This window comes from Aulonocara stuartgranti, assembly GCF_965226115.1.
Source record: "Aulonocara stuartgranti genome assembly, chromosome: 18".
Taxonomy (NCBI): Eukaryota; Metazoa; Chordata; class Actinopteri; order Cichliformes; family Cichlidae; genus Aulonocara; species Aulonocara stuartgranti.
In genome coordinates this window covers 26,362,446-26,389,806 of record NC_138954.1, presented here as the reverse complement: position 1 = coordinate 26,389,806, position 27,361 = coordinate 26,362,446, and the positions used below count along the sequence as shown (strand labels likewise).

Below are 27,361 nucleotides of genomic sequence, written 5' to 3'. Positions count from 1 at the left end.
TAGATTCGATATATTTATTTTCATTAAACAGGAAAGTCATTCTTGCATTTCATCATACATCACTGCAGGCAGTAAAGTAACCAAGTTAAAACATAAGAGCTTCGTTCCACTGTATTTGCAGTGCATTCCAACCAGTCCAGATGGAGGACCCTTAAAATGATTCCAATGCTGCTCTCAAACCTCCACTGTGTGCGAACAACAATTTTACTAAGTGAGTTTTACAATTTACAGATATCTAAGTATTTGGCTTAGCAGGGTATCTCCTCAGTAAACACTGGCAGACAAAACATTTAAAGAAAAGCAATCACTATATTCAAGATTTCCATGACTTTGTGAACATAACTGCATGTTTAACAGCTGCAACAGTAAGTAATCTGCATTTGTAATTCAGGCTAAATTACAATTTGGAAAAATAAAGTGGTTTCCACTGTTGGAGACCTGGCGTGTCTGTGTCCACATCTCCAAAGATGTGGCTTTTCAATTGTAAAATCTGTTTAATTTTTTGTCAACTTTCTGCAAGACCTTAGCTTCACATGATGCAGATTGGGCAATTGGATTTGAAAATGCACTTCACTAACATTTGGTCACCCAAGGGATTGTGATTGTTTTGAGCAGCTTTCCCATGAGCCTTCATTCTGCCTTACTGGCTATTCTTACAATTACGGAGGACTTCATGCGACCTTGATCCACATTACCTCAGATCACCCCTAGAGGGCAGTGTAACCGTTTGTGTCATATTAAAGTGCTGTGCAGGAGTCAGTCAGGGGCGCAGAGTCATCTTAATTTCCATCGGGGTGGGGAGTTCTCAGCACACTGAATGTCTCCAAAACTTTAAAAGGAATGTGGAAGAAACTTCCCGCTTAAAACATTAACAGTCCTTGGTTAAATGTGTTTTAACTTTTTCTTAATCGCTAACAGTAGGTTCTCAGTGCCAAAGAGAGGTTTTGCTCACATCCAAACTGGTCTTCCTTTGGTGTTAGATTTGCTTCGGTCCTCTGAGTGATGGAAGTGACTGACAGAACAGGATCTTCTGTCAGTAGGTGTACCTGGACAGTGGCGTGTCCTCCATCAAATCATCCTAAATAAGGTGATTTTAAAAAACATTATCAGTACTCCACAGAGCATAATTCAAAATATGCGCTCACTTGCCACTTCATTAGGTATACCTCCTGTTGGAGAAATATCTAATGACCTAATCACAGTGCAGAGACTCGGTGCATTTAGGGCAGGGGTGTCGAACTCCAGGCCTCAAGGGCCGGTGTCCTGCAGGTTTTAGATCTCACCCTGGGTCAACACACCTGAATCAAATGATTAGTTCATTACCAGGCCTCTGGAGAACTTCAGGACATGTTGGGGAGGTCATTTAGCCATTTTAATCAGCTGTGTTTGATCAAGGACACATCTAAAACCTGCAGCACACCGGCCCTTGAGGCCTGGAGTTCGACACCTGTGATTTAAGAAACTGTGACTGTGGCATGGTTGTTGGCACCAGATGGGGTGGGCTGACCTTCAGAAACGGCTTATTTACTGAAATTTTCCCACACACACATCTCTATAGTTCACAGAGAATGGTCCAAAAAGGAAAAGAAATCCAGTTAGTGGCAGTTCATTGTGTGATATCTTGTTGATGTCAGAGGAGACTGCCCAGGCTGCTTGAGTCATACAGAAGGGCAACATTAACTGTAATAACTCTAATAAAAACTATAATAAACCACTTGTTACAACCCAGGTATGCAGAAGAGTACCCTGTGGGTTAAGACATGGAAACTGAGGCTACAATTCATACAGGTTTACCAAAGTTGGACAATAGAAAATGTGGAGACATGTTGCCTGGCCTGATAAATCTATATCTGCTGCAACATTTTGGATGGTAGGGTCAGAAATGGTCGAAAACAACACGAGGGATCCATTGTGCGTTATATCAATGTTTCAGGCTGCTGCTGGTGGCGTTATGGTGTTGGGGGTGTTTTCTTGGCACAATGTCACAGACTATCTGAATACTGTTGTTGACCATATCTATCCCTTTATGATCAGAGCATATTCATCTTCTGATGGCTGCTTCACACAACACATCATGTCACAAAGCTCAAATCCTTTCAAACTGGTATCTTGGCAATGAGTTGTCTGTACTCGGATGACCTTTACAGTCATCAGATGTCAGTCCAATCAAGCACCTTTGGGATGTGGTGAAACTGGAGATTCACATCATGGATGCACAGCTGATAAAGCAGCAGGTTTATCAGTTGTCATGACAATATGGACCAAGATCTCTGAGGCATGTTTCCAGGAATGTTTTGTTGACTCTAGACAACAAAGAATAAAAGCAGTTCTGAAGGCCACAGGGGTCCAGCCAACCACTAGCAAGGTGTAAATAATGAAGTGGCTAGTGAGGATCTAATAAAATATATGAAAATAATTTTCAGTTTCTCTTACCTAAGCTCTCGAATATTTTTAATCAGCTAAACCACATCTCAAGAGTAACCCCTGATCAAGAAATAAGCTAGCGGCCAAGTCACGTTCCAATATGTCATCTCTGCTTGCAGTTAATATTCTAATACCCAAGTTCATCTTGACAGTGAAGGGTGCTTAATAAAAGATGCAGTTATTTGGTATTTGACTTTCATAAAGTTTGGGGACTTCTAAGATGGAGATTGTTAAAAAAAAAGTGGTGAAAATGGTAATGCAAAGGTACTAGACTGTATCTTACCATGGGCAGGTCCTGCAGACGATGGAACTCCGGGTGGTTAGTGCGCTGGCGGAACTTGAGGAAGAGGACGACAAAGACGATAGCTGTGGTGACAATAAACACTGACAGCAGACCAGCCAGCAGAGGGTCTAGAGGGGAGCTGGAACGGTGACCGGACCTCTCTACACGATAAAGAATTTGATATGATATGAAGAAAATAAAATAGGTCATGGTAAAGGCAAAACAACTCAATGGGAGAAGCTTAAGGCAACACCTCATCACACTTAGCACCTGCCAGTCACCTTACCTTCACCGCCAAATTTATTTACAGACTGGACCTCCTTGTACACCGACCCAGCAGGGGCTCCACCTGGAGATGCGGTAGCTGTGTTCAGAGATTCAGAGTGTGGCCATGTGGTGAAGGTGGGTGCTGTGGAGCTTGTGTGGTGCACTGCTGGGGCTGGCTGAGATGAAAAGGTAGAGAGGGAATGGTTGGTCAGAGGGGTTTTGCCTTCTGTAGCTGCAGGGTGCAGAGGGGTGGTGCTCTGAACAGTCGGCGCGGATGAAAGGCTCTCTGCGGCAGCTGAAAGGGGGGATGTGAGCGCAGTGCTGTATCAATTCAAAACAGTACAGATTCTTCAAACGAAATGAAATGCATTCACAACAGCCAGAGGTAACGCTGCACTGCACTGAAAAATCTGTGCAAATTACAGAAAACCTTTGTCAGTATATCAGAACGCTGTGAATCCCAATGGCCTGCGCTTTCAAGCATCACTGCTCACACAGAGGTACTCTTGAATCAGATAAATCCACAGTCTTTTCTCCAAGAGCTTTGGACTCTGAGGTCTCAGCTTAAAGCCACAGAACTACATTAAATAAGTAGCTACTGTTTGCTTAAGAATTTAAATATATCCCAGCGATTCCAAACAGTTGCTGCAGATTTGTCACGTGCACACCATTATGTGAATCTCCTGTTCTACCACATCCCAAAGGTGCTCTACTAGACTGAGATCAGGTGTCTGTGGAGGCCTTTTTTCACAACATAGTGGGTACGCACTGCTCATAAAGAGATGGACATGGTCAGCAACAATACTCAGGTAGGCTGTGGTGTACATGGCTCATCTGGTGCTAAAGGCCCAAAGTCTGCCAAGAAATCCGATGCTTGTTTTCACCTTAAGCAGGTCAACTTGACTGTGTCTGCATGCCTAAATCCACTGAGCTGCTGCCATGTGATTGACTGATTAGCTTTAATGAGCAGTTGAACAGGTGTAACGAAATAAAGTGGCTGATGATTGTTTATGCGTAGAACAATAACTTTCTCTCGGTGTGGGTGTATTTCATTTCACCTCATGCGCATGTGCCTGCACTGACAGTTTGGTGGGGGCTGAGAATGTGGTGCACATGGTGTGATTGACAGCCGGACTACATTCCTGCAGCAGAACGGACAGACTGTCAAAGTACTGTGCGGTGTCAACAAAATACACAAACCACAAAAATGTTTGTTTTCTAATTGGATTATAGTGAGAATATTTTCGAGTGAGAATATTTTCAGCTTTCAAAGCGAGAAGCCACACACAGCCTGCACGTTATTCTGCAGGGACGGGGCAACAACAAAGGGTCAAAAAGGGACAAGTGAGAGGGATCTGTCATATTGTTATTTCTGTGCTTCTCAAAGCGGTAACACAGCATCAGCTGAGTGGGTTATATTTATATAATCTATAAAAGGAATCTTTTAAACAAGGTTGCGACACACATTCTTATTCTCAGTCCAGTCAAGCGGGGGTCAGGTCAGGCGAGGAGTGTGTTGCACGAACATTGCTGGCAAAAGGGACTGTGCCCAAGAAGAGCCTGTATTTGCAAACAGGCAGTGTTTAAGTGTGTGGGAAGTTTTATTTTAAGGTTCCAGTCTGGTCAATCTAAACAGACCGGACTTGAAAATTATAGATGGACAATTATAGAATTATGATATAATCACATAATCGCACGTTCCTAATTATAAAGATGCAGCTTTTTAAGACAAGTCATATGAGGCTGATTACCTGAAGGAGTTAGAGTACCGAGGTCTGCGTGCTGAGATGTAAGTGCTGCGGGGATTGCTGTGAACAAGTGGGTTTTAAGTGCTGCATCTGTCAGAGTCTCTGCACGGACTGTTCCTTCTGTCTCGCTGAGGGTTGTGGTTTCACCCGCGGATTCATCCCTGCCTGCAGGAATACGTGCATGCTCTGGGGACTCATTCCCAGGATACTCTGTCAGGTTAGAAGATGCTGAGCTTCCAGGATGATTCAGGAAGACGGCCGGTGTGAAGACATTGGGCAGAGCACTGCTTTGACCTGTAATTTGATAAAGAGAACTCCTGTTAAAGAGACTTTGACTTTAGGACCGTTTTCCAGACTAGTGATGACTTTGTCACGTTTAGATTAACATAAAGGTATTTTAATTACTTATCAAGTGAGTGTTAAAATAGCAAAATAGTGTAAAAATATAACTTTCAATTTGAAGTTCATTATCAGTCCTGTCTCTTTCCCCTCACCTCCAAACAGTGAGGCTGGATCTGCTGGAGGTCTCTTCCTGTTTAAAGGGAGTTTTTCCTTCCCACTGTCACCAAATGCTTGCTCACTGGGGTCAGCTGACTGTTGGGATTTTTCTCTCTATAATTTTAGGGTCTTTACCTTACAATCTAAGGTGACCTGAGGTGACAGTTGACTGAATTGATTTGTTTGGGTTCCTAAAAAGGAAAGGGTGAAAACTTTTTGCTTTATATTTGCTTTTGCGTGTGTTCTCGAGGTAAACGACTCTAATTTGACATTTCATCGACTAACACATTGACGTCCCCTTCAATTTCAAGTTTTAATCTACTTTAGGTGCTATTTTGCATCATGACAGATTCATTATGGCGAATTACGAGTAAGCCAAGAGAGATGAGAGGAAACTCTAAAAATAAAAAAACAAAACAAAAGGAAAGGAAAGGAAAGGAAAGGAAAGTTAACAAACATCGTTTAACGAAGATGAAATGCAACCAAGAACCTGCAGCAACATGATCTCCGTCATCGCCTCAATCACACCAATAAATAGTCGCGTGCGGACTCGATTACGAGCCCGACTCACATCAGCGGGGTGTCAGAAGTGTTCGCATCAAACACAAAGACACATAGAGAAAGAGAGAGAGAGAGAATGGCAGCTTACCTCTTGTCCGCGTTGTGCCGGACAGCACAATCAACACGCAAAACACCAAATGAATTTCAGTTTTCATCTCAGCGGCGGCAGGCTTCCCCCTTTAGATTACACAGCAGCTCTCCTCTGTGGCTCTCTGGGGTTGTTTCCGTTACGCGATTTGACAGGGCACATCATGGGCTCTAAAAATATCCTGAGGGAGTCAGGCAGAAGAGAAGCAGGGGTGGGGCTGGATGCGGGCGGTGTTGGTGGGTGGCACCACTAAGAAATAGATTCTAATGAGTAAAACAAGCTTCCCCGATAACCACCGCAAACTCACGCGTGGCCTCTCGTCTCGGTGTTTGTCCTTTCGGAGCCAATCATCTCTACATGGAAGTGTCCACAACGCGTCACTTTGCAGTCGCTGTTGCTCTGCTGCACCAATCACACATCAGTGTGTCAGAGGCGCAGTTGCGTGCGTCAGGAGCGCCCGTTCGAAGCGCCGTGACACCGAAGTGAACGCGCTCTTTGACAAGTTTTACTGCGCTGTTTATCACTGTGAAAACTAGTCTGCAGTATCAAACAGCTGAATGTGTGTCAGTGTCTTGCTGTGGCTCACAGCAAGGTGGTTGGCTCAGCCACCTCTCAGTTCCCACTGAGGTCAGCGTGTCGTCACGGCTGAGCGCACTGCCCACCTGTGTGCCGCACGGACAGCTGAATGACCCGCTGCGTCCTCTCTCGGCGTTGTCTTGACACACTTTAGAAGACGCCGAATTTTCCTTTAATTTTTTTCCTTAAAAAATCAGGCTTTGAGCTGTAAAGGATATCCAGACGCAACAGTAAAAGAAACCTTCACCCTGTCCCAGATGGAGCCTCCAGGCAACCCGGGAGGCACCCCGGTGGAGCTGGAGTTAACGCTGGAGAATGTGGAGTCGGTAAGTTAGGATATTAGTCAAAACTCGTGCATTTAACTGGGAAGTTTGAGTTATGGAATGGAAACAGCAGCATGTTTTCCCAGGAAGAAAAAGAACTGCAGCACATTCTGCTGATATAAATATGATTTCATACCAAATTAGTGAAACGATTTTTTTTTATCATGTAAATAACTGTAGTTTGCTCATCATAGAGAGACTGGGCAAAGTGTAGCATTTGTAATATGATGCCAGTTAGAAGCACCTGCTGTACTAATAATAACTAACACATGTGCTTTGGATTAGTTGCTGTGACAACACATTTTTCAGTAAATTCAAACATTTGGCCATCCAGCATTATTAATGATTATTAGTGGTTGTTGTACATGTTGCCCTGCAAATTTAAAGCCAGTTTTATGTGCTAAAATATTCTCGGCATATCCCTTTGACTTCTTACATCGCTTACTTTGTTCTCTGCACTGGTATGTGTTTCTCCATCCAGGCTCTCTACCAGCTGTACTTTGATCCAGACATGGAGCATAAGAATGTAGCCCAGAAGTGGCTGACCCAGGCCCAGGCCTCTGCACAGGCTTGGCACTTCTGCTGGGCCCTGCTCAGCCCTGACAAGGTCTGTAGTTTTTCCCCTCTTTACCCCCACGCTTCACTTTTCTGTAACAAACATTAGGCACCATAACTTAATACAGCCTGGTTGAATGTGAAACTAAGAGCAGCCGTGTGTGAATGTGTCGCTTTGCAGATCCCAGAGGTTCAGTTCTTCGGTGCCAGCACCCTGCACACCAAGATCTCCCGTCACTGGAGTGACCTCGCTGCAGACCAGCACGAGAGCCTGAGGACGCAACTGCTCAGCCATATCTTGCAGTTCTCTTCTGGGCCTAAAATGGTGCTGACTCGTTTGTGTGTAGCACTGGCCTCTTTGGCTCTTAACGTAATTCCCCAGGCCTGGTCTCAGCCGGTGGCGGACATGGTGAGGGCTTTCCAACCGCACAAACCTGATCCTGAAGATGGCTCTGGAGCAAAGGCCTCTCAGGACCCCCACACACATTGTCTCACTCTGCTAGAGCTTCTCACCGTGCTTCCAGAGGAGTTCCAGAGCAGCCGCTTGGCTCAAGCTCGGCGAGGCCAGCTGAGGGAGGCTCTTGCCGGAGAGTGGGCAGTGGTGTGTCCTCTGCTGCGACAGCTCATGCAGAGCCAGGACTCATCGAGTCAGGTGAAAGAGAAGGTGCTCAAATGCTTGTCTAGCTGGGTGGCGCTAGATGTGCCTTTGGGGGAAATCCAGGAACTGCTCCATGACTGCTTCACCGCGTTGTCCGACCCAGAGCTGTTTGACGCAGCTGTGGAGACGGTAGTTAACGCCATCTCACAGCCCGACTGCCAAAGGTGAGAAGCACAGCTGGATGATTAGGTGATGATGAGTGACATGCAGCATATGGGTGGATGACTCCAAACATTTGTGTGCAGGTACATTAATGCTCTACTGAGCCTGATGCCTCTGGTGCTGGGCCTCTATGACCAACTGAAGACAGCAGCTCAGGATGGGGACATGGAAACCTCACATGGTATCTGTCGAATTGCAGTTGCTTTAGGGGAAACACACTCCAGGTACACAGAGTAGCACACACCTACACACACACACTCTACCCTGTACCTGGGCTCCACCATTTGTCTTTTATGTCTGAAATGTTCTTTTATTTCTTACATTTCTTTCCCTGTGACAGAGTTCTGTTGGAACAGGTGGACCACTGGCAAGAATACCTAGCTCTGGTTAACATGATTCTCTTCTGCACCGGCATCCCTGGACACTACCCAGTTAATGAGACCACAAGTTCTCTTACTCTCACCTTCTGGTACACTCTGCAGGTATGGAGAGTGAAGTATTAACGTGTTGTCCATTAGGACAAAAGATTTATACTTCCTTTTTACAAAATCAGCTTGTTATCATTTTTAGGATGACATTTTGTCATTTGAGGAGGAGAAGCAGTCTGTTTACCTGCAGGTTTACAGGCCAGTTTACTTCCAACTGGTGGACGTGCTGCTTCATAAATCCCACTATCCCTCCCAGGAAGAGTACACCTCCTGGTCCTCTGATGACAAAGAGCAGTTTCGTATTTACAGGTGGGTCTGGTGTTAATATTTTTTCTGTTTGATTGAAATTTGGAGGCTGACTTTAATAATCTACACTGATAATCTTTCTTCAACGCCCAAGACCAACTTTACAAATATGTTTTCCTGACTTTGTAGGGTCGACATCTCGGACACTTTGATGTACGTGTATGAAATGTTGGGGGCAGAGCTGCTCAGTAACCTCTATGAGAGGCTTGGCAGACTACTGATGGACCCCCAGCAGTCAGCAGTATGGCAGGTAATGCCCTGAATAACTCCTATTCAGCCGCTTAAAATGAAATTGTATTAACTGAATTTTCATACAATGAGCTTTTGATTTACTTGTAAAAACCACACAACCTTAAAAAAGTAAGTAAGCATTACTCAAGTGATTCAGGTGCTTCAGAAAGCCATTGAGATAAATGGCAAAGAGGTTGCATTCCTCTAAAAACATCACATACATACATATAATACATGCGTATAATAAATAAAGGCAAAAATACAGTTCAGATATTCGTACTTTATTTTTCTCCTTCTAAAGCAGCTGAGACTGCTCATCTGAAAAGTTAATTTACACAAGTGGAGGCAGCAGTTTGAGCTTTTTGTATTTTTCCCTAGATTGTGATCTATCTTGTATACAAGGACCGAGGGGCAGAAAACAGGTCACAAAGCATCGCTTAGTTCCACTTGTGATTATATAAAACCATGTGTGCAGACACTTGTTTAGTTACATTTAAAATCTAAAGGCTTCTTATTCTGAAAGTTTGCAGATTTTTTGGGAGGGTCTTTTTCCTGTTGCATGCAACCCATCGGTCTTTGAAAGATGAATGACTTTGTCATGGCTTTAAAGTAGTCCAGGTGTAAGACATTAACCACCCAAACAAGAGGCAAAGTAATTGAAGTCACTCATAAAAAGAGTAAACTATTATTTTCACAGTGCAATGAACATCTACTTAATAAAAAAAATGCATAAATAATAAAAGCATAAATTCTTTAATTACATAAATGAGTTACTCATTTGTGTAAGTCAGGAAAGCTACTGGAATTTACAGAGCAGTAATAAACCAGCTTGTCCCAGAGCTGTGCAGGAGAACTGATCAAATCAGCTCAGCTAAACAGCTGCTTCTGTTTTTCCAGCTTCTCACCCTACTCATGAGATTTTATATATTATATATATATATAAATTCCTCGCTTGCCCCTGCAGGCGGTCTATCCTTCAAGCTCGGGTCCTCTACCAGAGGCCTGGGAGCTTGAGGGTCCTGCGCAGCATCTTAGCCGTTCCCAGGACTGCGCTCTTCTGGACAGAGATCTCCGATGTTTTTCCTGGGATCTGCTGGAGCCACTTGCCTAGTTTGGGAGTCACCGCACCTAGTGCTCCGATTACCACGGGGACCACCGTTACCTTCACCCTCCACATTTTCTCGAGCTCTTCTCTGAGCCCTTGGTATTTCTGTTCCTTCTTCCTGATGTTGCTGTCATTGGGAACCGCTACATCGATCACTACGGCCGTCTTCTTCTGTTTGTCTACCACCACTATGTCCGGTTGGTTAGCCACCACCATTTTGTCCGTCTGTATCTGGAAGTCCCACAGGATCTTAGCTCGGTCATTCTCCACCACCCTTGGGGGCATCTCCCATTTTGACCTCGGGACTTCCAGGTTATACTCGGCACAGATGTTCCTGTACACTATGCCGGCCACTTGGTTATGGCGTTCCATGTATGCCTTGCCTGCTAGCATCTTGCACCCTGCTGTTATGTGCTGGATTGTCTCTGGGGCATCTTTACACAGCCTGCACCTGAGGTCTTGCCTGGTGTGATAGACCCCAGCCTCTATGGAGCTTGTACTCAGAGCTTGTTTTTGTGCTGCCATGATTAGTGCCTCTGTGCTGTCTTTCAGTCCAGCTTTGTCCAGACACTGGTAGGATTTCTGGATATCAGACACCTCCCATATCTGTTGGTGGTACATACCGTGCAGGGGCCTATCCTTCCATGATAGTGCCTCCTCTTCCTCCTCATTCTTGGGTTTCTGCTGCCTGAGGTATATTCACTGAGCACGCGGTCAGTTGGGGCCACTTTGTGATGTATTCTTGGATGTTCGTTGTCTCATCCTGGACTGTGGTGCTGACACTCACCAGTCCCCGGCCTCCTTGCTTCCGCTTAGTAAACAGCTTCAGGGTGCTGGACTTGGGGTGAAACCCTCCATGCATGGTAAGGAGCTTTCTTGTCTTTATGTCAGTGGCTTCTATCTCCTCCTTTGGCCAGCCTATTACCCCAGCAGGGTACCTGATCACGGGCAGGGCGTAGGTGTTGATAGCCCGGATCTTGTTCTTACCGTTCAGCTGACTCCTCAGGACTTGCCTGACCCTCTGCAGGTACTTGGTGGTTGCAGCTTTTCTAGCGGCCTCTTCATGGTTCCCATTCGCCTGCGGGATCCCCAGGTACTTGTAACTGTCCTCTATGTCTGCAATGTTGCCTTCTGGTAGTTTGATCCCCTCCGTTCTGACTACCTTCCCTCTCTTTGTTACCATCCGACTACACTTCTCCAGTCCCAATGACATCCCGCTGTCATTGCTGTATAGCCTGGAAGTGTGGATCAGTGAATCGATGTCTCGTTCACTCTTGGCATACAGCTTGATGTCATCCATGTACAGGAGGTGGCTGACAACTGCTCCATTCTGTTGTCGGTATCTTTAGCCAGTCTTGTCAATGATCTCACTGAGGGGGTTCAGGCCTATGCAGAACAGCAGTGGGGACAGAGCATCTCCTTGGTAGATCCCGCACTTGATGGTGACATGTGCTATGGGCTTGGAGTTGGCCTCTAGTGTTGTACGCCACATCCCCATTGAGTTCCTGATGAAGGCTCTTAGGGTCCTGTTGATCTTCTATAGTTCTAGGCATTCCAGGATCCATGTGTGGGGCATTGAGTCATAGGCCTTCTTGTAATCCATCCATCCATTCATTCACTTCCGCTTATCCTTTTCAGGGTTGCGGGGGGTGCTGGAGCCTATCCCAGCTGTCATAGGGCGAGAGGCGGGGTACACCCTGGACAGGTCGCCAGTCTGTTGCAGGGCTAACACACAGGGACAGGCCCTTCTTGTAATCATTCCAGGCAATACATATATATATATATACACACATATATATTAGGATTATCTATGAACTAAGCTAAAACTGCAAATTAATCTTTGATGACTGATAAGACTGTAAAAGTTGTTTCACCTGTAGTAATGAACCTGCAGTTATTGCATATGTGTGTTAACTAAATTGTAAATTAGTTCACAAATAGATTTGGTTGTTTCAGTCTGTCCTTCTATAAAACTGTGATGACATGGTGCCGGCCGCTTTAGTGACCCATTCTTGGTGCTTGCTTCTTAGAACAAAAAATAAGATCTTCCAGGTGTCCATCAGGGGCCGATATTAGTCTTTCTTTGACTGAACAAAAGATTTGTGCTCAGCTGAGCCACCTATAGAGAAAGTGACTGACACTGAAAGGTAGCATTGTTAATGTTGCAGAAGAAAGGACAGCCTCCTTGCTCTCTCCTAGAGCCCACACTTGTTATCTTGAGTGTTCAAGCACTTCAAAGCAGTATTCAGAGCTAACTATAGCACAATTCACCATGATTCACTCCTACTTCATTAAGCATTAGGAATAGAGAACTGAAGTAAATAGCATGTTTCACTGAGTATTAGGGATATTGTTATTGTTTTAATTATTCAGTTGTACTTATGATTTAGAGGAATAAGTCTGCACCTTTACAACTGCTGTGAGTCAGACCATTCAAAATAATCTCATCTTTTGAGCCTTATAGTCAATAGTTGCTTTTACATAACTTGTTTTAACAGATCTATTAAACATATTACAGCTCCTGAATGTGTGGCTTGTTATCTGACTGTGTGTGTAACAGACTGTTTGTTTCTATCATCTCAGCTTAGTTGTGTTTAAGAGCTTTTACAAACATCGTGTTTTACCAGTTGTTGAAGTAAATTCTTACTTTATTTTCATTCTTTTTTTATTTTGATTGCTGTGTGTCTTTTTTTTTTCAAATTACAAGTTTTATTGTGATATGCACAGTAAAGAGACATCCTTTACTGTCCACAACAGATGCCAAACAGAAAAATCCACATATAAAATAAATGAATACAATAAATTATCATTAAAAAAACAATTATAAAAACAGCAAGAAAGTTTAATTATACAAATAAAATAAAAGAATCTGAGCTGCTAAGCTAGTTCTATATATATTCAATTTGGAATGCTTCATGTCGTCTCTAACACCAGACTTTGTTTATTTCCATCTCCAGGACACTGAGGCGCTGTTGTTTGGCTTCCAGTCCATAGCTGAGACCATAGACGTGAACTACTCTGATGTTATTCCCGGTCTGATTGGTCTGATCCCCAGAATCAACATCAGCAACATTTTGCTAGCCGACACTGTGATGTACACAATAGGTACAGTGTATGTTCAGACACCTGCATGATATTGTCCTTGTTCATAGTAAGAAGTTATGCCTATTTTAAAAGAAAATTCTTATTTTCTCTTTTTCTTGCTTAGTCTGTGGTAACAGATCTTTGGTTGCTCGGCTCTCTTTTACGATCGTAGATTTGTGATTGTGATTTGTGTTTATGCTCAAATGGAAATTTAACATCCCTCGTCGAACAGGCTCACTTGCTGAGTGGCTGGCTGACCACCCGGTGATGCTGGGTGGCATATTGCCTATGGTGCTTCAGGGCCTTGCAAAGCCAGAGCTGTCTGTGTCTAGTGTATCTACACTGAAGAGGATCTGCAGGGAGTGCCGGTATGACCTCGGCCCCTACGCTCAGGACATCCTGACGGTGTCACAGGTCAGACACAGAGAAATACACAGCAACACGTAATCAGGGTTTTTAAACCATGTGGTGATTTGTTTACTGTGTTTTTGTAGGATGTACTGGTTAAAGAAGTCCACAAGGTGAGTTCTTAACCTTAAACAGTCACAGTTACTTTGAAACACAGACCATATCACCTCCCTGTCTGAGGGTGGAATTTATTATGTGTGTGTGTGTGTGTGTGTGTGTGTGTGTGTGTGTGTGTGTGTGTGTGTGTGTGTGTGTGTGTGTGTGTGTGTGTGTGTGTGCAGAGCAGCCAGTGCATGTGGCTGATGCAGGGTTTGGGTTTCCTGCTGTCTGCCCTGCCATCAGAGGAGATTTTAGGGAGACTGCACTCACTCATCACGCCTCACATCCAGCAGCTGGATACACTGGCCCAGCAGGAGGTAAAAATAATAATAATTATATGCTTTAGTAAATTGATGTTTAAAAAAATACAGGAAATGCTATAGTTTACAATTCTTTGTAAATCCAGTTGAATATAGAACATCCTGAAGCCTTTGAGAAAAAGTAAGAGCAGCAGTATTTGTATATTTTCTACAGAATATTAGTGTCTGGTTTATTTTGAGTGTGTTTGTATATGTGTAAATGTGGGCGGGTGGGGGTGGGGTAGTATTGTAATAGTCTGTAATGGTTTATTCCAGTGTTTTCTGTATAGGGTGACCAGTCTTAATAACACATAGCAGACAAAACACCATCACTTACCTATTAGTATAAATTCTCAATGTTCAATCCACGTTTCAGCTACAAACCGTCATCAGTGCAATTTGAGTGAAACCATATCGATATGCAGTCATGTGAAAAACTAAGTCCATCCTTAATACAACCACAGGAATTAAAGTGACAGGTACTGCTAAGTGCTGCTAATCACATCATCGTGTGATTAGCTGATCATCAGCAAGTGTGAGCACCTCTATAAAAGCAGCAGGTTTGGCAGTTTGCTGCTCTGAAACATTCAGGTGTGTGCTAACACAACGGCAAACACGAAAGCAGCCAGCAATAATCTTAGAGAAGCAATTATAGCTGCCCATCAAGACTATTTCCAAACAATCTGACGTCCGTCATTAAACAGTGAGAATGATTATTCACAATCTGAAAAAATTGAATTTAACAAACCAATGAAATTCTAGAACAATGTCCTAATTCAAACAAACAATGTTTGGCCATAGAGCACATCATCATGTTTGTCAAAAAACAAACACAGTATATCAGCACAAATACCTCATACCAGCGCTAAAGCACGGTGATGGAGTGATGATTTAGGCATGTTTCACACCTACAGGACCATGCAGAAGTCAATGAGTCGACCATGAACTCGTAGGCATACCAAAGTATTCCAGAGACAAATGTGAGGCCATCTGCCTGACAGCTAAAGCTTGGCCCAACCTGTGTCATGCAACAGGACAATGATCCCAAACACAGCAGCAAATCTAAAACAGATTAACTGCAAAAGGAAAGAATCAAGGTGCTTCAGTGTCTGTGGACACTGAAGCACCTTGATTCTTTCCTTATCTCTGCATTGCACGATAGATACAGATACATACAGTTGTACTGATAATTATACTGGTAAGCTTCTATTATATAAAGCATAGTACTGTATTTTTTTGGCAAGTCTCGTCCTTTATTTTAACAGTGAAAATTCTTACATTGTAACTGATACAAATGTGATACTGAATCAACAATTACTGAAGAGGTGCTGGTGCCTACGAATTGTTTGGGTGACCTTGCTGTTTTTTTAATGCTGGTGACAATTTGGTCTGAAGTAAAAGAGATATTAGTGTGATTAGTTTGATTAGTTCATCATTTACTTCATGAGAGAAAAAAGAAGAACTTTCTGTTTTTCTGAAGCAGCTCTGCGTCTGAGTGTTTTTTTAAATTCAAACTGATGGGGGCAACCCCACAGCTGTCATCACATTTTGATTGCACTGTTGCACAATCCTGCGTGAATGTGACATCAGCGTTTTTCCACTCACGTCCTCCCTCCAGTTTAAAGCACTGACAAACAAGTGAAAACAGCGATGAAAGTGCACAAACAGTCATTTGTTATATAACATATCCACATTTAGAAAGAGTAACAATGCTTCCTTTGCAAATAGAGCACAGCAAGTAATCCAGAGTTGTTAGAGTACAGATAAAATGCATTTCGATGCGCAGTTTGTCAGTTAAGATGTTAAAAACATCTTTTCACACTCAGATTCTTAACACAGCTTTTACAGTAACAGCAGCGGCTTCACTCTGACACTTGACAGTTACTTGTCCTTTATTTTTTAAGCTTTTCAAGCTTTGTGCTGTACATATCAGACCCATGTACCTTCTCTCTCCCCACAGCTGAATCCCACTAATAAACAGAGCATCATCCACATTGTGGGGATGCTGGCCAGTCTCTTTACCACTCTGGACATCAATCGGCAGGCAGACTGCTTAGAGGGAGCAGCCAGCTCCAGACTCCCAGTCCCCCAGAGCACGCAAAACCCAGTAAGTTCAGAGGAAAAACAACAGCTTGATTAGCAGAGAACAGTTAGAAAACCCCACTATGCCTGTGGGTACAAAGTGTTAAAGTTCATATATAGAACTTCTTATGCTAATATTTTTTAATTAAAAACTATTCTTTTCTTTTTTTCGTAAACTTAGGTGGTCGTTGTGCTACAACAAGTCTTCACTTTGATCCAGACCATCCTCAGCAAATGGCTCCATGACTCGGAGGTGGTAGAGGTAGGAGGGTTTTCACCTCTTGCATAAACGTGTGTATGTGTGTTTCATGACTCACACATGCCCACTGCGCCCCCCTCTACCAGGCAGTGTGTGGGGTTTTTGATAAATCAGTTCGAACCCTCCTACATGATTTTGGACCCATGGTTCCTCAGCTGGGAGAGATGCTGGGGGAGATCTATAGCGCCTTCCCACAAGCCTCGGCTTTGGACCTGGCTCGGCAGGTACACCTCCGCATACACAGGCCAGAGTTAAAGTATTACTCCTCTGACTCTGACACAGACTCTCGCAGGCTCAGATGTCAGTCTCTTTGTTTCTGTATGTTTTAAAGATGGTTCACATATTTGCTGGAGAGGAGCATCACATCCCTCACATCAGAAGCCTCACTGAAGTGTTAACATCCACCACGCTCACTATATTTCAGCAAGGTAAAAAGAGGCTGCGTGGAAATGCACCTGTTTTGAATCAGGGCTTTTCTTACCGTGTGCTTGCTCGGCAGGTCCGAGAGATCATCCTGACATTGCTGAATCGTTTATGGACCTTCACGCCCAGGTTGGTGGAAGCCGTGCGAGTTTAGGAGCGTCTAAGAAATTCATTGTTTGACTACAACACCCATGTCTTCTCGTCTGTTAGATTCTTAAAAGGAAGCCTGATTTGTATCTGTCTGAGCAGTTCGATGTGAAAGCACTGTTTTACTGTGGTGAGTATCACCGCATGCTCATGAAAAGAAAATTTTACATTGTTTTTACAGTTCCTGCAAAAGTGCCTTTGTGTGAGTCACTCGCTGAATCAGTCATGTTTGTCTGCAGGGATTCTGTCACTCAAGTTTCCAGAGACACCCACAGTAAAAGCTGCCAGCCAGTTCTTTGTAAGCTGAGGCAAAAAATGTGCAGACTTTCATATAACATCATGTTTCTTGTCAGAACTGAATTTCTCACCTTTTCTACCCTATTCCTGGCAGACAGAGTTCCTGAGTCGCTGTAAAGACATGCCCTCATTTGGTGATGTGCTGCAGAGGGATGGAAAGCTCCTGACAGAGACCGTTCTGCAGGTAAACTAGTGACAGTATCGGAGCGTCCACCTCAATTCGTTAAACCCATGGGTTTCTTTTTTCATTCTGGCACTGAATTTGTCTTTTAATGCTAACATATTGTACATTTTTCCTCCTCTCTCAGGCGGTTGGAGGTGAGTCTCCCAGCAGTCTGACGGAGCACTTCTCTGAGGTGCTGCTCAATCTAAGCAGGCACTGCCCGGCCCTGCTGTCTCAGTGGCTCAAAGAAACACTGCAGACCCCAGGGTTCCCCTGTGCCCAGCTCACTGCAGAGCAGAAACACACCTTCAGTCAGCAGCTTCTAAGGTAAAGTACAGCACCAAGTGGTAGAGAAGTATTACCTATTCGATTAATGGACAAGTTGTTTATTGTTTTGTAGTTTTTCCTCTGTTCTCCACCACCGTGGTTTCTAAATCAGTCAAGATATGACTTAAGAGCAGAGGTTCAGCTTTAATTCGAGGGTTTAACACATTTTGAATGTAACCAGTGGTTTGCGCCTTGTTGTAAATCCTCTGCATTTCCACTCATGAAAGTGTGTCTTGATTGTAGACATTGAGAATGCTGTCGAGTCGTTTTTCCTGACCATGAAAGTATTTAGTCATCATGTGGTCTTCTGGTGTCGGTTAGCTGTCCAGTGCATTCCTCTGCTTTTTAAAAATAAACCATACAGCAGATTTTACACCTCTCAAAGTTGTTCTCTCTCTGATAGGTTTATTTAAGTTTTTCAGCCTAATGGTGTCCTCACCAACTTGCACAGACTTCTTGTGCTTCATATTTAAAATTACAGTCAAAAGATATAAAATACAAAGTCAACTTCAGATAATCTGTCTGCTTCACTTGTCATGAAATAACAATGAAACAAGCCTCACCTGACCAGGATACTGCTGTCAGTCAGTTTCCAATCTCTCTTTGAGCCTCTAAAAATGGCTGTAATTAATAAAGAGTGAATGCAAAACGTTTATAAGACCCCTCGAATTAAAGCTGAAAGTCTGCCTTTTAATCACATTTAAAAGGCACATTTAAAATCCACTGTGCTGGCATTCAGAGGACCTAAGTGTAATGTTCATCGATGGCAAAATGGAACAAAACAGACTTGGTGTTTGTATACATTAAAAATAATTGTTAATAACAAAAACTTTTTAAATGTGTTGTCTGTAGTTTTGCTGTGTTACAAACTTGTTTCATTCCACAATAAAGACACAAAAGTATCGGCATGTAATGTGAACGCATTCGAAACATTACTGATGCCAAATTAGGATGTGAGACATGACTTTATGATATTTGGCCCATTTATAAAATGACATTTTATGATCAATGAGCTTTGGAGATGATTTCAAATACAAATCTGTCCAACAGCAAAATCTGTTCTCTTTTTTTTCCCCTCTCTAAGGGAACAAACCAACAAGCGTCGCGTTAAGGAGATTGTGAAGGAGTTCGCTTTGCTCTGCCGAGGTCCGCAGGGCTCTGGATACTCAGATTACTAGTCGGAGCTGCCAGCGTTGCATCCGACTTCCTCACCGGGTCTTTGAGAAAGGCCCACGGCTCATCCTCGTTTTCAGAAACGCTTTGGTTCTAAATGAGACTTAAGAAAGCACGACTGGAAAACAAGACGCTCCCACAGACACACTGAGTGGACACTTATAAGATAATCGATTCTCTGTGCGACATATTTTTTAATAAAATATCCAAAGCAGGATAAAATGAGATAAGAGTCAGGGTGGCATTTTCGTATCTATAGGCAGGAATGCGCAAGGTTCCAAACCTGTGCTTCGTGTCTATGAACACTGACAAAACAACAATAAACACATGAAACTCTGCTGCAGCCACCTGAGCAACCGGTCGTGTTTGTTCACTTATTTGTGGTTCCCTCTTCTGTTGCATACTGCTGTAGATCATATTCACACATTATCTAATGAAAGAAAACCACCCAGGTCAGGCTTTATCTTCTCTCTGTTACAAAGGAGCGCCTCTTAAAAACATCTTACATTACATTATTTAGCTTAGAACTCTTGCACAGGTGTACTTCTGCTGATAGATAAGAAAACGACTTGATCACTTTTCACAACGGGAAAAAACAACAACAAAAAAAGAACGAGATCAACTTGATAAGCAGACAACAAATTGTGACAAAAGACTGCTGTTTCTGTGTGTGTGTTATTTTTTTCTGGAATCGGTGACATCACTGTGAGGGATGGCAGTTGTCCGTCGAAGTTTTGCCTCCATCCTTTTGTAGAAAAGGATGAGAGTTTGTGCGGCGAGGCTAGTCTGAGTGTCGTTGTTTGACTCTGTGTATTACAGCCACACCCCGGCAGGCTCCTCCAGAGGACCGTCCCGACCCCCGGGCCGTTTACTATCGTATTCTCGTGAAGAGGTTAAGTACTGACTTTGATTCCTGGGAAGAGAAATGCATCAAAACAGTGTGAAGCACATTGAAATGCATCAAGTTTTACTCATTTTCAGAAATTAAGAATATAAAGTTCTCGGATAATTTACTCTACCTTGGTACAGCGCGTCTTACTGAAGACGTTCCAGAATCGTAGTGTCTCGTCTCCCGCTCCTGTAACGATGGCCTCCCCGTCTGGTGACACAGCCTGAGAGCGCAGACAAAATGTGGCATGTGAGAGATTTAACAGGACAGTTACAAAGACAGTTTTGAGATCCTTTAATATTCTCAAAATGTTTTTGATTTACATGCACTGAATGCAGTAAGAACAACAGCACAGGCATGAGCTTTAACTGGTGCGAAGACATACTATAAAATCAGCTTCTTTACTTATATAATAGCACAAATTACCTCTTTATTACTGTGAAAAATAATGCAACAGTGAAGTGTGGAATTCACTAATGGAAGCAGACCGCAGGATTTAAGTGCATCCCTAGTTTAATGTCCATTAAATGTAACACAGAGTGATTCTTGCACAGTTTTACTTCGGCATGTTGCTACTAGGGATGGGTATCGTTTAGGTTTTATCCGATACCGGTGCCAAACCGGTACTTTTGAAACGGTGCCGGTGCTCAAACCGGTGCTTAATGAATGGAGAACACAAACTTTGTCCAAAAACCTCTCATGTTCAGCTGTTTTTTGTAAAAAGATAACAATGTTAGCCTTTTCTGCAGCTATGGGGCATATATGGTATCACTCTTGGCTGGAAGCAGTGCTTAAACAATGGAAAAAACAAACTTTGTCCAAAAACCTCTCATGTTTAACTGTTTTCCACTTTTTCTTTGGTCATTTTAGCCTTTTTGGCCAGGGTGAAGGGAGTATCTGCCATCAAACAAGAAGACAGCCGCATGTAACTACGACGGTGTTTGCTAGTTCACCTTACATCAAAGTCAAAGTCAAAAAGTCAAAGTCAACTTTATTTGTCGATTCTGCCACATGTACAGGACATACAGAGAATAGAAATTGCGTTACTCTCAATCCCTAGATAAATAGCAAATGAACATTTAAATATATTTAAATATAAAAGTGATTAAAAATGCAAGTAAAATAATTAAAAAGTAAAAATTTAAATAAATACAATTTTACATATAACAAGAAAGCTATACAATATACAATATAATGGGTAAGTGACATTGAGTGTAAACCAGGCAGAGTAGTGCAAATAGTGCAAATGGAGATTTAGTAGTGTACGGTAAGAGAAAGTGTAACAACAAAGTCTTATGAGGTAATGGCAGTCCAATGCTCCACAAAGTGACTGGTAACTGGTGCAGGCCAGTGAGTGAGTCAGAGAGTGTGTGTGTTTGTGTGTGTGTGACAGAGTTCAGTGAGACCGTGGTGGAGAGAGGGGAGAGGGGGCAGAATCGGGAGGGAGTTAAGCTTCCTGACAGCCTGATGGATGAAGCTGTCCTTCAGCCTGCTGGTCCTGGCCTGGAGACTCCGCAGTCTCCTCCCCGACGGCAGCAGCTTGAATAAGCTTTGCATTGGGTGCGTGGGATCAGCCGCTATGCAAAGGGCTTTTTTAGTGAGACGGGTGCTGTAAATGTCCTGGAGGGAGGGGAGAGAGACACCAATGATCCTCTCTGCAGCTCTCACTATGCGTTGGAGGGTTCTATGGCAGGACGCATTGCAGGCTCCAAACCACACAGTGATGCAGCTCGACAGGATGCTCTCGATGGTGCCTCTGTAGAAAGTGTGCATGATGGGGGCTGGTGCTCCTGCTCTTCTTAGTTTGCGGAGAAAGAAGAGACGTTGCTGTGATTTCTTGGCGAGTGCTGTGGTGTTGTACGTCCAGGAGAGATCCTCTGTGATGTGCACACCCAAGAACTTGGTGCTGCTCACTCTCTCCACAGACGCTCCGTCAATGGTCAGAGGAGCATGTCGGGTGTGCATTCTCCTGAAGTCCACAACAATCTCCTTCGTCTTCTCCACATTCAGAGAGAGATTGTTGTCAGCACACCACGTGGCCAGGCGTCTCACCTCACTTCTGTAGTCGGTCTCATCCCTGTTGCTAATGAGACCCACCACCGTTGTGTCGTCCGCAAATTTGATGAAGAGGTTGGAGCTGTATGCATTACATGCATTACATGCATTAATGTAATAACGTGGTTAGCCTACTCAACGTAAATTACACTCGAACAACATGAAGTTACTCAAGCAGAGAAGAACGGCTGCTGCCATCATCATCCTCATCATTTCTGCTACACTGGGAGGGCAAGGGGCCAGGACTCTATTCTTCGGGTTTTTGGGGGATGTTGCTCCGGGTCCGATAACAGGCAACCCACCCGCAGTAGATGTGCACGGTGTGAGGTCTCGCAGCAAGCTATCAAATATGGCGCATTTCTCGGCTTTTAAAAACAACGCTATGCGTCGCCAGGTGTTTCATCAGATTCGGGGTGTTACCTCCTTTGACAGTATCACAGTATCAGCTTAAAGCACTTGTTGCAGGCTGTTGAGTTTGCATCTTTTGCTGTGAAGTACAGCCAGACTTTTGACCGCTTTGCCTTGGGCATTTTTAATCTGTAGCTCTGTTCTAACAGAACGTACGTACCTGGGCCCACCTACTATCCTCGGAAACGTAAAATGATTGGCTAGAATCTAAAGTGTATCACAGCTCAGGAAAAAAAGCACCGAAATAAAGCACCGAAATGTGCGCTGCTTTTCGGTCTGGTTACTACCGTTTATGTCAGAACCGGTGCCATCATGGCACCGGACACCGGTACCCATCCCTAGTTGCTACACACTGAATTAAAATGTATTCCAACGCTAGAAGTGTGTAAGTTATCAAAGTGCAACTATCTAGTTACATCAGTGCTGAACATGCACAGTGATTCATTTAGAACGTGTAATCATACCAGATACAGGACTCTGTAGGAGTGTCCCGTCAACTTGGCCACCTGTGTCAGCGATGGATACTTCCACACCAGAATCTGGTTCTGAGAGTAGCCGTGTGTGCTCACCTGCAAACAAAGAGCAGCATTGCAGTTACCACTTTGCAGTTGGATGCTTCTGCCAAGCACTCAAGGGGGAGCTTCCAACCATGTCCCATCCTGATTTATTGTATAATAAATATATAAATTGATGATTTTGTAAAAAAAAAAAAAATGTAATAAGCAAACAACACAGATCGTCATCAGTTTAGCGTCTGATGCGGTACTGATGTTCCTGAGTGGAACGGTACTTAAACATAAGCAGTGTATGAATTCTTGATTTTTTTTTATGCAGACATAGTGATCTTTGAACAGCAAAAGTAAAAAAGGAAGTTAAACACCACTTTTATTGGAGATTATGTATCGGAATTTCAGGAGCAGGACCACGCCTCCAAACACGAGGTTCCCCTAGTTCTGCAAGCTGATCATTCTCGTTTACGTGCCCCACCCTCCCTCCCTCCTTGTTCTCCATTCTTCAACTTCTTCACTTCTATTTAGTGCATAGGGATCTGCCAGGCCCGGGAGCCATCGCCAGTCCCCTTCGATTCCTTCCCCAAACCGCAGCTCAATTCATGTCAAAGCTTTCACTTTTTCCTGCTAAAACGCTGTCAAACATAAATGAGGACGTGGGCCCAGCTAGTGAAATGAAATTTCAGACCACATTTGGATGGTTATGCTCTTTCCAAGAAAACACCAGTGTAAGACGATAATATTGGAATTTAATAACATACTGCAGAAGTCTTTATTAGTTTGAAACACCTTCAACATACTGCTCACTTCAATTTGCAACCATCTCTGGACGTCGAGCGTAACTAAGCTGTTTTAATTCAGGGTTTTGTCATGTGTGCACAGTAGAAACGCCTTTCAAGTATCATGTAATTCAATACAAAACCAACACCGGCTAGTATGAAAACTGACCATGACTCAGCACATCAGGGGTCGCAGTTCCAGCTAAACCGAACGCTGCATTACACAACACAGGTGCAATGTGCGCATTAGTAACTGGCTCTATATTAAGCTGTCCAAACGGGATCTGTTTTGCTAATTTAATGTTTGAGCTACTGTTTTCACAAAGTGGGTCTAACTAGCTTGATGAAATCATCTATAGCCAGACGCTGCTGTGCTGACGTCACGTCTTAAGAGTGTTGGGCAGTGCGTGTCTGGGTCTCCTCACCAGTTCGTTGGCGTGTTTGGACCAGGCCAGGTTGCAGACCTGGGAGCCGGTGTCTGTGCTCTGCAGAGCCTGACCCGTCAGCGTGTTCCAGAAACGCAGGCAGCGGTCGGCCGTGCCTCCGCCTGACGCCAGCAGCCCGTGTTGGTGCGGAGACCAGGCGATGGCTTTCACTGCTGCCAGGTGGTCACTGTACTGCTGCACAGGGAGAAGGCTGGAGCTGTTCCACACCAGTAACTGTTCAAAAGGCAGGAAGAGGTCAATAAGGAGAGCTTTGAGTTTAACTCTTTCTTCCATAAAGACCCTTAATGAAAAGTTTTGACACCTCAGTTTATGCCAATAAAAACATGCTGTGACAGCCATTAGAATCATTTCCATGGGTAACTCCATGGGCAGAGACCACCCTCGATATTTTCTAGTGTAAACCCAGTCAATTTGTTTTATAAGGAGGCAGAAATATAAAAGAGACCACTCAGTTCAGAACAAAAATTCAAGGGCTACTCCTAGAAGAGGCTAAAGAGGTACGAACAGCTGCTTTAAAATATATAGATATCAATACAGCTTGAATTTGCTTACTTTGAACCTTTACCTAGATTCTAACCTAAAACTTTCCTTAAGTATGTGCTGTTTTAGTCGCCTCACCTTGTTGTCGTTGCCTCCAGATGCAAGGTGCTGGTGATCGGGGGACCATTTGAGACCGCACACTTCCTGTCTGTGACCTTGCAGCCTTCTCTCAGCAGAAGGCGGCGTTCTGACGTCCCGCTGTAGGATCACTCGGTCTCGACTGCCAGAAGACAACTGCTCCCCATTCCACGCCAGGGCACCTTGGGCACACAGGGTAGGTTCTCTTACTCTCATGCCCCAGATAAAGAGAGCTGAGCATGAGCTTAAAGGCTCAGAGCGACGGTAGTTCCTGAAACCACTACCAGCAGCAGGATAAACGGCTTCTCAGCGAGAGATGCACAAATCACATTTGACTGAATTCACTTCGCTCCTGCTCGGACTGACCTACTCTGGCTGAGTGGCCCTCCAAACTGGTCAGCTTCCTCCCTCCTGCTGCATCCCACACCTGAACGTAACCTTTGTGCGTCCCGACGGCGACCAGGCTCCCCTAAAACACGAGCAACCCAAACATTATTGTTCTCCTGTCTGTACTCTCCTCTCTCATGCCACACACAAGCAGCAGTCGCTTGCTCACCCTCTCGTTCCAGCACACTGACGTAACAGAGTCTCCGTCCACTGAAAGGTCACACAGCCTCGTCACCTGTTTAAACACAAAAATAAGCACTTCCAGAACTCCTTATCTGCAGCGCACCTCTTTAAAATCTAACCCACACCCCCACTTACCTGGCTAGTGCAGGCACTCCACAGGTAGACGCAGGCTCCCAAACCAACACTCAGCAGGTTGCCTGCTGACCAGTCCACCAGGTTGAGGTAGAAGTCATCCTGCAGCTCCGGAGCATCGAGCACTTTGAAGGGGATCTTGGAGATCTTTCGGGCTGGTTTGCGGGGAGAGCGGAGCAGCTTGTGACTACAAGAAACAAAACATGGAGACGTTAAACCCCTCCTCCTGAAAAAAGCACGGCTCAAACACCTGATGAGTGAGCAGCATGTGTGTGAGACATTTCATACCTTTTGTTACTAAGTGGAGAAAGAGAGTATGGTGAGACTTCACTGTCATTATCAAAAGGCACTCTCTTAGTGTGGACAGTGTACTGCAGAGAGGAAACAGAACCACAGTTACAAACTGCCACCAGGTTTTGGTACGGACGTTGTCTCTTATGGCCAACTTGAGTCAAAAATAACAGCATAATACATGCGTGAAATGTTTATGACAGCCGCATGTAAATATCACACTGACAGCCCACGGGAGGAGTCGCTTTAAATTCACTTTAATGGCCACCCACACCCCCGTTGTCATTTACCCTAAAAAGACTGTGAGAGTCCTGCGAGAGGACTGCATGCCGCCGGTCTTCCGTGTGAGGGTCTGGCACCGTCTCGATCCCGGCCCCCAGCAACTCATTCCTCAACAGGGCAGCATAGGCCACAGCATCTGGAGGGGCGGCAGTGAGAGCGGTGATGAAAATGCTCGTGTTAGAGGTGCAGATCTGGACTTTAAATGATTGTTATAACACATTTGCATAACAAATAATAATAAAGACTTCTGACCTTTGCTTGAGTCTGAAGTGGCGTCCTTTGCTTTATGGTTCTGACTGGGAGAGCGACAGTTCTCCTGTCAAGAAAGTGAAAGGTATGTCACCACTGGCCTGGATTACTGAGCTGTCACTGTTAGTTTAACCAAACGAACACCTCTCACATTGGCATAGTGGAAGTTGATGCTCCAGTTGCTTCCAGCTCGAGTAGGGATGAAGCGGTCCCCTGACTTCACACTGACAGGACTGCAGGTAGCACTCAAACACTAGGATGAACGTAAGAGATTAAGCAGTCCACTAAAGATCAGTGCTAATAAAAACAGCACACTCACACGAGAAGACTGCAGCCGTGCTGAAACGTGTTAACTATCGCTCTCTATTCCTCACCTTGGTCAGGCGGGCCTCTGCGGGCAGGTTCTGGTGGTTGATTTGCCTCAGCAGCCGTCTCTCGTACTCTTGGTCCATTTCTTCGGGGATGACGAGCAGCAAGCCCCCTCTGCTGCTCTCCCCGCCCCCCTTTAAACCTCCGCTCCCTCCCGGTAAGGAAATCCGCAGTGTATCCCCATGTCTGTGTAAGAAACGGCTCAGCTTATTTCACAGCAGAACCCATCCAGAACACAATGTGCGCTATCCAAAGACACGCGCACACACGCACACACACAAGTAGCTTATTCGGCTAACAAACCAAACGGCCTGGTTAGCCTGGCGTCATCGTCTAAGCTCAGCTGGTTTAAACATACACGACTGAAAAGCCAATTCCGCTTACGGCGTTCAAAACTAGCTTAAAGCGGGTAGATATGAAGCTAAAATAAAATGCTTCAGGGTGTGCTAATGACAGCCGCACCGTTGTCATGGTATCATGGTCGCGCACACAACAACCAATTTACAAGCAACGCACATCAGCTGACGACTGTCATACCGACTGACACTGCGGCTCAGGTGACCACATCAAACATCATCTCTGTTTGAAAGGATCGGCGCTGAGGCCGGAAGACTTGTTGTTTTCTTCCAAAATCAAAAAAGTAAAAAAAAAAAAGAAAAAGAAAAATAGCGGTACACCCAAACGCTAACGGGACTCGGTGGTGTTGTTTATGTTCTGGAGCAAGATGGCGACAGCTGTGGAAGAAATTCTTTGGTTGACTTCTGCTGTCTGTGCAGTCAACGCAGTGTGA

The 27,361-nt window shown here is 44.3% G+C and overlaps 3 protein-coding genes across 4 annotated transcripts; 1 reads left to right on the top strand and 2 right to left on the bottom strand.

Annotated features, from left to right (window-relative positions):
- Positions 1-6,672, bottom strand: LOC309693716 (uncharacterized protein). The gene is made up of 6 exons (XM_082513187.1): positions 6,177-6,672; positions 5,870-6,050; positions 4,726-5,016; positions 2,994-3,269; positions 2,708-2,868; positions 1-1,078 (listed from the first exon to the last, which is right to left on the bottom strand). Exons 2-6 carry the CDS (start codon positions 5,934-5,936, stop codon positions 1,034-1,036), a joined length of 840 nt encoding a protein of 279 aa, XP_082369313.1. The 5' UTR covers positions 5,937-6,050; positions 6,177-6,672; the 3' UTR covers positions 1-1,033.
- LOC309693709 (importin-13-like) lies at positions 6,663-19,317 on the top strand. Its single transcript, XM_082513177.1, has 21 exons — positions 6,663-6,771; positions 7,250-7,375; positions 7,505-8,145; positions 8,227-8,367; positions 8,484-8,625; positions 8,714-8,880; positions 9,007-9,127; positions 13,171-13,318; positions 13,530-13,711; positions 13,792-13,818; positions 13,987-14,121; positions 16,064-16,210; positions 16,367-16,447; positions 16,531-16,668; positions 16,776-16,872; positions 16,944-16,996; positions 17,078-17,144; positions 17,254-17,312; positions 17,406-17,495; positions 17,620-17,801; positions 18,886-19,317. Exons 1-21 carry the CDS (start codon positions 6,703-6,705, stop codon positions 18,977-18,979), a joined length of 2,907 nt encoding a protein of 968 aa, XP_082369303.1. The 5' UTR covers positions 6,663-6,702; the 3' UTR covers positions 18,980-19,317.
- Positions 19,149-27,361, bottom strand: fzr1b (fizzy/cell division cycle 20 related 1b). 2 transcript variants are annotated; one of them, XM_082513186.1, is made up of 14 exons: positions 27,088-27,361; positions 26,577-26,757; positions 26,354-26,455; positions 26,206-26,269; positions 25,962-26,089; positions 25,669-25,751; positions 25,384-25,567; positions 25,235-25,300; positions 25,045-25,147; positions 24,679-24,860; positions 24,040-24,273; positions 22,791-22,895; positions 19,994-20,086; positions 19,149-19,887 (listed from the first exon to the last, which is right to left on the bottom strand). In XM_082513186.1, the coding sequence occupies exons 2-14, from the start codon at positions 26,652-26,654 to the stop codon at positions 19,846-19,848; spliced, it is 1,464 nt and encodes a 487-aa protein (XP_082369312.1). In that variant the 5' UTR covers positions 26,655-26,757; positions 27,088-27,361; the 3' UTR covers positions 19,149-19,845. The 2 variants fall into 2 exon arrangements, with proteins under 2 accessions (XP_082369312.1, XP_082369311.1); XM_082513185.1 differs by having other exon boundaries at positions 27,109-27,361.

Excerpts from the sequence above, each read along its gene's own strand:
- LOC309693716 (XM_082513187.1), bottom strand. The coding sequence starts at position 5,936 with ATGAAAACTGAAATTCATTTGGTGTTTTGCGTGTTGATTGTGCTGTCC. Across the intron at positions 5,017-5,869 it reads CGGCACAACGCGGACAAGAG|GTCAAAGCAGTGCTCTGCCC; the intron begins GTAAGCTGCCAT and ends ATCAAATTACAG. Across the intron at positions 3,270-4,725 it reads CGGTACTCTAACTCCTTCAG|CTGCCGCAGAGAGCCTTTCA; the intron begins GTAATCAGCCTC and ends CCCCCCTTTCAG.
- LOC309693709 (XM_082513177.1), top strand. The coding sequence starts at position 6,703 with ATGGAGCCTCCAGGCAACCCGGGAGGCACCCCGGTGGAGCTGGAGTTA. Across the intron at positions 8,368-8,483 it reads TTAGGGGAAACACACTCCAG|AGTTCTGTTGGAACAGGTGG; the intron begins GTACACAGAGTA and ends TCCCTGTGACAG. Across the intron at positions 16,211-16,366 it reads CCCAGAGCACGCAAAACCCA|GTGGTCGTTGTGCTACAACA; the intron begins GTAAGTTCAGAG and ends TCGTAAACTTAG.
- fzr1b (XM_082513186.1), bottom strand. The coding sequence starts at position 26,654 with ATGGACCAAGAGTACGAGAGACGGCTGCTGAGGCAAATCAACCACCAG. Across the intron at positions 26,270-26,353 it reads TCAACTTCCACTATGCCAAT|GAGAACTGTCGCTCTCCCAG; the intron begins GTGAGAGGTGTT and ends CTTTCTTGACAG. Across the intron at positions 20,087-22,790 it reads CCTACAGAGTCCTGTATCTG|GCTGTGTCACCAGACGGGGA; the intron begins GTATGATTACAC and ends CTGCGCTCTCAG.